The sequence below is a fragment of the Salvia miltiorrhiza genome, unplaced genomic scaffold (assembly GCF_028751815.1).
Source record: "Salvia miltiorrhiza cultivar Shanhuang (shh) unplaced genomic scaffold, IMPLAD_Smil_shh original_scaffold_358, whole genome shotgun sequence".
NCBI lineage: Eukaryota > Viridiplantae > Streptophyta > Magnoliopsida > Lamiales > Lamiaceae > Salvia > Salvia miltiorrhiza.
The window spans coordinates 197,221-208,301 of NW_026651535.1; the positions used below are offsets into that span (position 1 = coordinate 197,221).

The 11,081-nt window shown below is 35.3% G+C and overlaps 2 protein-coding genes across 3 annotated transcripts; both read left to right on the plus strand.

The window, feature by feature from the left end:
- The first annotated feature begins 1,771 nt into the window (after nucleotides 1-1,771).
- Nucleotides 1,772-6,221, plus strand: LOC131004229 (triose phosphate/phosphate translocator, non-green plastid, chloroplastic-like). 2 transcript variants are annotated; one of them, XM_057930869.1, is made up of 9 exons: nucleotides 1,772-2,431; nucleotides 3,324-3,446; nucleotides 3,539-3,691; nucleotides 4,098-4,183; nucleotides 4,316-4,400; nucleotides 4,650-4,769; nucleotides 4,919-4,987; nucleotides 5,671-5,800; nucleotides 5,959-6,221. In XM_057930869.1, the coding sequence occupies exons 1-9, from the start codon at nucleotides 2,063-2,065 to the stop codon at nucleotides 6,033-6,035; spliced, it is 1,212 nt and encodes a 403-aa protein (XP_057786852.1). In that variant the 5' UTR covers nucleotides 1,772-2,062; the 3' UTR covers nucleotides 6,036-6,221. The 2 variants fall into 2 exon arrangements, with proteins under 2 accessions (XP_057786852.1, XP_057786851.1); XM_057930868.1 differs by lacking the exon at nucleotides 5,959-6,221 and having other exon boundaries at nucleotides 1,914-2,431; nucleotides 5,671-5,952.
- A 3,680-nt stretch (nucleotides 6,222-9,901) lies between these two features.
- LOC131004244 (phenolic glucoside malonyltransferase 1-like) lies at nucleotides 9,902-10,732 on the plus strand. The gene is made up of 2 exons (XM_057930888.1): nucleotides 9,902-9,967; nucleotides 10,069-10,732. The coding sequence occupies exon 2, from the start codon at nucleotides 10,195-10,197 to the stop codon at nucleotides 10,588-10,590; it is 396 nt and encodes a 131-aa protein (XP_057786871.1). The 5' UTR covers nucleotides 9,902-9,967; nucleotides 10,069-10,194; the 3' UTR covers nucleotides 10,591-10,732.
- Nucleotides 10,733-11,081: the final 349 nt, after the last annotated feature.

Consider the following 11,081-nt stretch of genomic DNA (forward strand, 5'->3'; position numbering starts at 1 on the left):
AAACCTTATTTTAATATATTACTCAATTAAGTAATGAAAGGGCAATTTAGTAAAACTGTTTATAATTAATATATTTTAATTTTTGTGGTCACAATTAACTTTTAGTTAAGTAAATTGGTTATTTTAATTTTTGCCTCTAAAACTATTTATGGCGAGTTATGCCCTAGTGAGCTAAATTTTAGTATAAAATAGACTAATTTAAAAAACTAAAATAAAAATACTATTGCTCAATGCTCAGTTTTGTACAGACTATTTAGGGGTGTAAAATCGGGTACCCGCGGGTACCCTACCCGCAAAATGCGGGTACCTGTGGGACGAAAATTGCCGAAAACCGCACCCTCACCCGACCCTCTTCCCCGATGCGGGTACCCGAATACCCGCAGCGGATACCCGCTGCGGGTATGAGGGTACCCTCACAGTCTCGCAATTTTTTTTAAAATTGTAATTTTGCGGGTTTTTGGTTCCGCTGGAGGGTTTTTCGTCCCGCGAGAGGGTATTTTGTCCCGCATTTCACAAAAAAAATTGAAAATATCATTTTTATTTCATCGATTATCCATAAAACCTGTGACGAATAAAATTCCTAATGTTATTAAATAAATTTATTTAATTTTATTTTTAAATTTTGGTAAATTGGTTTAATTCCTAATATTATTAAATAAAATTGGTTTAATTCTTAATATTTATTGGTTTAATTCCTAATATTATTAAATAAAATTCCTAATATTATTGGTTTAATTCCTAATATTTATTGATTTAATTCCTAATATTTATTGGTTTAATTCCTAATATTATTAAATAAAATTCCTAATATTTATTGGTTTAATTCCTAATATTATTGGTTTAATTCCTAATATTTATTGGTTTAATTCCTAATAAAATTGGTTTAATTCCTAATATTTAATTTTGGTTAATTGGTTTAATTCCTAATATTATTAAATAAAATTATTTAATTTTATTTTTTAAATATTTATTGCGGGTATGCGGGTACCCGCGGGTACCCTCTACCCACGATTTTTGAGAATTTGATACCCTACCCTCCTCTTCGAATTTGCGGGTATCGGGACGAGTGAGGGTATACCCGATACCCGCAACCCGAATTTACAGCCCTACTCAGTATGCTTGTCACGGAGGACTTAAGTGAGTATTTCATTTTGGGGAAGTGTAGTTGGGCAGGAAAATGAACATTTTATATTTAGTCAAGTTTTTTTTTTTTTTGAAGCTAATATTTAGTCACGATTTTATTTCTATATTTATATATTATACTCCATCCATCTCACAAAAATATGAATAAAGAGAAATGCACAAGTTTTAAGAAATGTTAGTTGAGAGTTAAAGCAAGTGGAAAATGGGTCCCACTTTAAAAGGTGTTGGGGGAGTAATGAATTAATTAAAGAAAAGTAGTGGTGGACCATGATGTACTAAAATGGAAAGGTTCATGTTTTTGTGAGACACCCCAAAATGGAAAAACGTTCATGTTTTTGTGAGACTGAGGGAGTATAAAGATAAACATTTGATGAAATAATAATGATCTCATATTTTAATATACAGACATGAGAACCTTTTTTTAGGAGACAATCTTTAAGTTAAGACCACAGAGACATGGACTGATTTTTATTTTAATTTTTCTTTCAAAATTCTAACGATTTTAACTTCAAATAGTTCCTTTTTCTCGTCCTAGCAAAAGTTTTTTAGTAATATCGATATGGATTTGTCAAGTTATTTTCCCTCCCTCATGATTCGTTATACTACTAATCTGAAAATACAATATATTCGAAACAGTATATTTGAATTTGATCTGATTTTAATAGGAGTATTTGGAAATCGAAACAAATATCGATCCCCTCTTTGAGTGTCGGAAATACCGAGAATATCCCTAACATATAACTACAAAATCCTGACTCTATATACACTCCCTCTGCCTCTGTCTGTCACCAACTCCTCACTCCTCCCTTCTCGACGGAGCCTCCGAAGTTACTCTCCAACCACCACCCCCACCCCCACCCACCCATTATATCGACACACTCTCTCTCTCACACACTCCTCAACTGATCTGTGAGAGAAAATGCAGAGCGCCGCCATTACATTCGCGCCTTCTCTTTCTCTCTCTACCCGTCCGCGCAGCCTCTCCGCTCGCGGCTTCAACCCCATCGCCGCCCTTCCCAATGGAAAATTCCATTTCGGCGGTGCTGTTTCTGCTCGAAAATTGAGCCCGATTAGCTGCTCGCTGAAGCAGAGCGGATGGGTGGCCGGGCCGAATCCGGGACTCCCCGAGCCCGAATCTGATGGACTTGTGGTTCGTGCCACGGCTGAGAACGCGGGGGCTGCCGAGATCCCGAAGCCGAAGAGCTCCGCCATGGATACGGTGGTGCTCGGAAGTCTATTCGGGCTCTGGTACCTGTTTAACATCTACTTCAATATCTACAACAAGCAGGTACATGTTGCTCTCGTTTTTCCGCTCTGTTTATATATTTTTGTTTTAATTTCTATAAATTTGGGCTGATTTCAATCTTTGTAGTGATTCTGTTTGAGCTTTATCGCTGAATGTTTATGCAAATCTGAGAAAAAAATTGATTCTTGACTAACTGAAAAAAGTGTGATTTTCTAATGTCTGTGATTTGATTTGATTTTAGTTTTTAGAGTGCCATTATACCTTTATTCTTTTTCGATTCTTTATGTTGAAGTGATTTACAGGAATGTTTTTAGCTTTTTGTATTTTGTTTATTTATGTTGCTTCCTTTTTTGGATGTTTTTCTAAGCAGGGTAGAAATAGTTTAGTAGTTATAGTTCATTGTACTTTTAATCAATTTTGATCCTTTACGTTGAAGTGATTTCCAGGAAAGATCTTAGCTTTCTGTCTTATTGTTACTTTCTTTGGGTTGTATACTATGAAGCAGAGTTAGGAAGAATTTGGTACAAATAGCAATTTCTCACTAGATGAATCTATGTTGAAGTAGTCAATTACTTGCAACAAACAAATTTTTTGTTTTTTTTAGTAGCCCCAGAATTGTATGCAGTTTAGTACAATTTCAGTATCACGGTTTTGCATACATGGGTCATTGCTGTTTGTTATGTATTTAGTGTTCCTGAAAACACTCTTTCATATTAAAAGCATCTCATGTCCTAGTTCATTTTCCCTTTTTTAAGGACATGGTGTAATGTTTTGGCATTTCATTACACAAAGGAGTGAGGGAATTTCGAGATGATTATTATTTCATAGAAGCTTTGAACTTGTGGAAATCAGATATCATCTAAATTCATTTGTTCACTTGTTCAGTGTGGTGTTACTTGTGTACGTGATGCTGATGATATTGCTTTTCTGTTAGGTTCTTAAAGCTTTTCACTACCCAATGACGGTAACCCTTGTGCAATTTGCGGTCGGGACTGTGCTTGTCGTTACAATGTGGACATTAAATCTGTACAAGCGGCCTAAAATCAGTGGATCCCAGGTACTTCTTGAACACTCCTTGGATATATTCAATTCAGTTTACTAACATAACTACATAAGCATGAATTACGATCCTGGATCCAAATTTTACAGCTTGCTGCAATTCTTCCATTAGCAATGGTTCATACTTTAGGCAACCTCTTCACCAATATGAGTCTTGGAAAAGTTGCTGTTTCATTCACTCATACGATCAAAGCCATGGAGCCCTTCTTCTCTGTGGTCCTCTCTGCCATGTTTTTGGGAGAGGTGAGACATCCTTGTACTCTCAAATCTATTCAAATTTGCTTACTTGTAGCATAGAATGTCATTGCAAAGCTTAAAAAAGTTTTTCACTTAATGGCATGTGGAAAACTTGCATAATGATGCAGGAATATGTCACATAGCTTTTCATTGATTAGACATTTTAACTATTAAGTGTGCCGAAACATTGTCGTTTCATATCCTGGAAGAACTTGGTTGATAAGATGATTAGTAGTCTTATTTAGTTTTCAACATGTAATATTCTTGATTCTTGTATCTTGTAAAAACTTTTGACTTTTGCTTGTAAAATAATGACATATATTATGGGTGCCTGTTGCATTGGTTATGTTCTTTTATGTTTGGACTATCCGGTTTATGATATCTTACTTTGCTGTAACCTCTCTTTGGGCAGTTTCCTACACTATGGGTAGTTTCATCACTTATGCCAATTGTTGGTGGAGTAGCTTTGGCATCAATGACTGAGGCCTCTTTTAATTGGTAAAGAATCATGACATATTGCTATTAAATTACTAATCAATTCTCATCATTGCCTTTATCCAAAAATTTTTGCTAAGCGGTTTCTCAGTTTGTGATTTCCTCACAATCTTTTCACTATCTTCATTTTTTAAGGGCCGGTTTTTGGAGTGCTATGGCCTCAAATTTGACAAATCAATCTCGCAATGTCCTTAGCAAAAAGTTTATGGTAAAGAAAGAGGTATGTTTTCTACTTGAATAGCTGTTTCTCATTGAGTCTTGAAGAATGCTATACATATGATAACTGATGAGTACCTCTGGTGATCTTTTACAATTTGTTCACTTTTCTGCTGGTATCACTTCAGTGAAATTATGTTATTGCAATATCTGCTTCTTTTACTTTGTGAAAAAGAGTTGATATTTTTTACATACTTTGTACCAGCTTTTCCATAAATGGTGCTTCATATCATATCAATTTCTCTTTATGCAGGACTCCTTAGACAATATTACTTTGTTCTCAATAATTACCATTATGTCCTTCTTCTTGATGGCACCTATTGCCTTTTTCATGGAAGGCTTCAAGCTGACACCTACATACCTTCAGGCTACTGTAAGTAAATATAGAAAGCAGGACTTTCTCTTACTTTATATGAAACCTGAATTTCCTTAATATCAATTTTTTCATTGTTCATCTCTTCTAGTCATGACTCGTGATGTTTGCTAATGGGATTGGGTTTTTATTGTCTTTTCTATTGGCAGGGGGTGAATGTCAATCAGCTTTACACTAGATCTCTCATTGCAGCTCTCTGCTTCCATGCATATCAACAGGTACTGGTTATAAGATATCTTTCGATATGAATAGTGTGTTCTTCATCAAAGTTAGAGCTGTTCGTATTTATATGTCACATGTACTGTTTATTCTTAAACTTTTTATATATATATTAGCATTGTGGGAAATGCATTTTAGTTGATTGAGGCTGATTTGTGAGGGGTAAAAAATATGTGTAGTAGTTTGTTAAGTGTGTTTATATGTTGTACGTGTGTGGTTTAGTGTAGATGTATCTAGTGTGTTATTAAAATATGGTTGAGTTATGTGGTGATTGCAATAAGGCTATGTGATGAGAGAATAGGTAATGATAGCGCTGAGTTTAGTTCTTGTTGGGTTTCATTACTTACCAACATGGCCTACTCTTTTGATTGCTATGATTTGGTTATATTTATGGCATTTCCTTACTGATGGATACACAATACCATTGATGATTATTGTTATAGTCAATCTAGCAATTCTGTGATTGTGGTGGTATGTGACAATGGCAAAATGGTCCTGATTTAGTTCGACACAATTAATTTATATATCTATTCAACAGCCAAAGATGGAAGTAATTCTGGAAATTTTCAAACTAGTTAAAAATTAAAGCTTCCATTTGGAAGTGCTCATGCCAACTTGATATTGAATGCCCAGTAGAGCCATATATCCATTTTGTAAATGCTGATGAGAGTTGTTGATGCAGGTGTCGTACATGATCTTGCAACGTGTATCTCCTGTCACCCATTCCGTAGGCAACTGTGTTAAGCGGGTGGTGGTGATTGTCACTTCCGTTCTCTTCTTCCGCACACCTGTCTCACCTATCAACTCTCTAGGTATAGCTTGGATAGATAAAAATGAAATACTTGAATTGAACAATTTTGAAGTTGTTGAATCATGTGATCCTTCAAATACTCGTGAAAGTAAAAGCCTCTATGTAAAGGTTGATTGCAGGATATGAATATTTATGTGAATGTACATTGTTGGGTTGCAGGCACTGGAGTAGCCCTTGCTGGAGTGTTCTTGTATTCGAGAGTGAAGCGCATTAAGCCAAAGCCAAAGGCTGCTTGAGGTTTTGTGTTGGATCAAAATTTTGTTGTTGATTCAGTTTGGTAGACTAGAAAATCAACCATTGTTGTATGCTGCTAGTAAGGACGAGTTTTTCACTTTTCTGTTTTCTTTATCTTTCCCTACAAATTATCCGCATATTCTTTCCTGAATTTTTTCTCCTTGCTACAAATCTAATGCTTTCCACAACTTGTTCTTTTTGAGGGACGCCACTTCTCTTTTATACTATAACAGAAAAAGGTCTCCAGCCACCTTATGATTAGTCATAAACTAATTAGATACGGAAAATTTTAATTCATTTTATTTATTTTAAAAAAATAGTTATTTTACTATATTCTTTATATTAGAGCTTTTTCTATGCTTCTTTTTTCTAGCCTTTAAGTTTTATTTTTATTATTTTATAAAATTGAAAATAGAAAGTAGTTGCAATGTGAACAATATAGTAAAATAATTATATTATTTTTTAAATAAAAAATCAAATTATTTTCTTATTTAACAATATAGTATCCATTCTCATATAGCAAAAATAACAAATATTCACAAAGATAAAAAAAAAAAAAAAACTTAAAATTTAACAATTTTTTGTGAAAGAAGATAATTTTACCCTTACCATTAACCTTTTAAGTTTAGCGCATCGCCAACTTCATCTTCTTCCTCGAATTCGTCGACTTCATCTTTTTCCTCAGATCGCAATCGACGGACTTCTCGTGCCTGTTCAGAATTTTCTTCTCGTTCTCTCGCACGTTGTTGGCTTCATCTTCTTCCTCAGATCGCAGTTCCGGGACTTCTAGTGCCTCTCCAGAATCTTCTTTTTGCCCTCTTCATCGCATCCTGTTGTCTTGATTGCGGCCGAACAAGTCTCACAAATCAGAGTTCAATTTTAGGATTTCAATTCAATTTTTGGTTAGGAGAAATGTTGAACAAATTCTGTTGATAGGAAATTCCACCACAGATGGTGATATATCGATATGTGAATTTCGATTTTTGATGAATTTTCACCCGATTGAATTTAATTTTTCTGGATCTTCAATCTGAGTTCGATCGAAAACCGGTAAATTTCAACCAATTATTTGGTGAAATGCTTCACCGTCTCTACTCTCTAGATATGTTAACACGACCCTTTGTCTAGTCGTCGAGTGAGTCGCTGCAGTTTTGTGATATTTGAATGGTTAATGTTCTTGAATTCACTACCATATTGGTTGAAAATTCAAATTTTAAAACTAGAATTTCCAACTAAAAAATTAGTGGATAATTTCTAAATTTTTAATTTAAGGGTAAATGGTAAGTGTGATTAATCTTTAATTTTTTTTTAATCTTAGTGGATAGTTTTTAATTTTACTATTTCAATTTAGACATTTTTAAAGTCCACTCAAATTATTTCTACTTATAAAGAAGGGCAAATTATGTTGTACATTCGAATGTATAGTACGGACGGTCCGGCCCGATTTGGCCAGGTCCGATCCGATTTGCCAAGTCCTTTTTTTTGATCCAATCCTTCTCAGTTCATTCGAAAAGTACAATTTTTTATAATTAAAAGTGTCATTTGTACTGTATTATTTATTTTTATACAAATTATCATTTAATTTTATAAAAATATAATTTGCAAAGTATTATTTGCATACATTAAAAGTATCTTTTTTTATTACTAAAAATATTATTTTAATGTATTATTTATTTTTATACAAAATATCATTTATTTTTATAAAAAGATAATATTTACAAAAAAAATTATTTATATTTAATAAAAATATTATTTACGTGAATCGAAACAAAAAAAATCTGCACAAATCAGACGGGGCGGGTGCGAGTCTGGGCTAAATAGAACCCGTCCGCACTGTACATCCAAAAATACAAAAAAGCAGCCTTGGATACTAAGGAGGTGATTGGTATGATGGAATGGAATGAGGGTGGAATGGAATGGAGGTAGGAATGGAATGAAGGGAGGAAAGGAATGACAAACCTTGGTGATTCCTTTGCTTGGTATGCACAAGGAATACAAAAGGAATGACAAACCTTGGTGATTCCTTTGCTTGGTATGCACAAGGAATACAAAAGGAATGGAATTGTAATTCCTTGTTTGATTCCATTCCTATGATTGGTATCTAAAAATAAATTTTAGGAATGGAATGGAATTATTTTGTTTTGCTAAATTAACATTTACATCATAATTTATCAAATTGGCATTATTTTGCATCTCTCTTCCACCTCTATTTTGTGTTATATTTGTAGGGACAATCCAAAATATGCACTGGGGTAAAATCGAAAAGAAAAGAAAAAAGAATATTAATCAATTTTTTTTAAACAAAACTGACTTATTTTCCATGCATATTACTACTACACAGAAACATGCACCCAAAAAAAAAATTAAATTTTTCTTGCCACCCACAACCCCACCCCCCACCCTACCCCCTATCTTTTTTTTAAAAAAAAATTTCTCGTCACCCCCACCCACCCCCAACCCCCGTCCCCAAAATTTTTGTTTATTTTACTCACCACCCCCACACCTCCCCTCCCCCCCTCAATTTATTTTTTTATTTTCTAAAAAAAATCTCGCCACCCCCACCCACCTCCCACTAACCCCCTTTCCCCTCCCCCCGTACCTCCCAATTTTTTTAGGGTAAATTTGGTTTAGAACATTAATAAATTTTCAAATTTTGGTTTTTCCCACAAACTTTCATTCTTGTTTCAAAATACATAATAAATCACTTTTTTTGAAATTTTCCATAGTGTGATTTTTCGGCGAATTTTTTAAATGACGTGGCGCCGAACTTGAATGATGTGACATATTTAAGGGTTAAGTACCACTTTCCCCCTCAACGTTGACACCCCTGTCACCTTTAACACCCTAACGTCAGGGTTCACGTTGTTTACCTACCTCAACGTTTCAAAACTAAAGCAAAATGCCTCCATGTTTTAAAGGCCGCCCCAAGCGCTGCTCTAATGGGATCAATCACCGTTAATACGCAGGGGACAATTCGATTGTCATGTCACATAATTTTCATGTAATTACATTGTATTGCCACGTTATTTAAATTTTTTATCGAAATATGTCATCGTGGAAATTCCAAAAAAAATGATTTATCATGAATTTTGAAACAAGAATGAAAGATTGTGGGAAAAACTAAAATTTAGAAATTTATTATGATTTTATACCAAATTTCCTAAGAATTGGATCTTCTTGAGTTGCAATACCAATGGGGCATGTATCTTTGTCGCATTTCTGCATCATGAAGGAGGGGTGGGGTGGGGTGGGGGTGGCGAGTAAAATAAATAAATAAAAAATTGGGGGTGGGGGTGGGGGGAGAAAAATTTTAAAAAAATAAAATAAAATTTTTGGGGGTGGGGTGTGGCGAGAAAAACTAAAAAAAAGGTTAAATTTTTTTTGGGAGGGTTGGGAGGGGTGGCGAGAAAAAAAAAATGAAATGTTGGGGGTGGGGGGGGGGTGGGGGTGGCAGGTGGGGTGGGGAGAAAACAAAATTGGAGGGGAGGGAGGGGTGGGTGGGGTGTGGTGGTGGCGAGAAAAATAAAAAAATAAAAAAAAATTTGGGGGTGGGGTGGCGAGAAAAATAAAAAAAATATTTTTTTGGGGGGGGGGAGGGGGCTGGGGGGGGGGGGGGTGGGGATGAGGGTGCAAAATATATAAGAGTAATTTTGTCAAAACCTAAATTTAGGTGGAATTAGAAATGGAATGGAATGGGTAATACCATGTTGGAGGGAAGGAATGATGATTCCTATATGTAAAGGAATGATGATTCCCTTAAGAATGGTGATTCCTAAAATAAAACTATACCAAGCATAGGAATGAAATGGAGGTAGGAATCACCATTCCATTCCCACCTCCATTCCACCATACCAATCACCTCCTAAATGATCATTTATATTCGTTGACTTTGGAGAGCTCAAATATCACTCCGATCTACGTTAGTTACGTGCAGGTAGGGTTCGAGAAAGAAAACAATTTTTGTATAAGTTTGATAATAATTTTACAAAAATAAAAAATAGATATTTTTTCGGTTGACATCTTAGTTACGTGCAGGCGCTCAAGAAGTTGGTGCTGATCAATCGGCCGAGGTTGGGGAATATCTCTTCCTTCGCGGTGGTTTCCGGTCAAGTGTGGAGCTGCTTAGCGAAGGCGGCGGGGGAGGAGGTGGCGGATGAGGAGATGGAGTCCGCCGCTGCCCGACAGCTACTTCGGCAACTGCTTGGTGCTCGTGGTGGCGGAACTGAGCAGAGGGAGGTTGATGCGGCAGAGGCGACAGCGGACGCCGTTGGCAGGATCAACGGCGATGGTGGTGTGGGGATTTTGGATGGTTTTGAGAAACGGTTGAAAGAGAAGATGAAATTGGTTGGCAAAGTGAGTGGATCGCCGAGATTTGATGTGTATGGAGCGGATTTTGGATGGGGGGAGATGGAGATGTTTGAAGCTCTTCATATAGATTGTGATGAATCAGTTTCGCTGGAGGAGTTGCGATCGGCTTGTCAATGGCATGGATGCTTTTCACACGCCTTTCACCAGGGACTCATACAATTACCGTTACACATACACATGTGTGTTTAATTAATAATTCTCATTTATTTGCTCAACTTTTGCTGTCTCAACCGCACAATAATTCAACATATTTGCTTTCAGGTCTAGCCAAGCAAATCAGATCCGTAAAACTCTTTCTATTGCATGCCAGAGTTTGTTAATTCAAGTTTCATCAATTTCTTGTGGATTGTATTTTATTTGTTTGATTTGATTATGATCTATTTAATTTATACTAATTTGATTAATTTATTGTAATATATTTTAGTTTCTTGATATAATATACATCTTATATCTTAATTATAGGTTATTAAGTTGTGTTGTTTTATTGCTTTAACATTTATGTTTATGTGAATGTTCCTCTTCAATATAAAACACGTTATAATACACATCTCACCACATGTTCCACAGATATAGTATAAAATCTCTTTTTAATAAAATTTAGAACATATATGAATATAATTTACAAACGAATTTGAATAGTTAACCGGCATTTGAGATGAAAACAAATAGTAAACTAACAC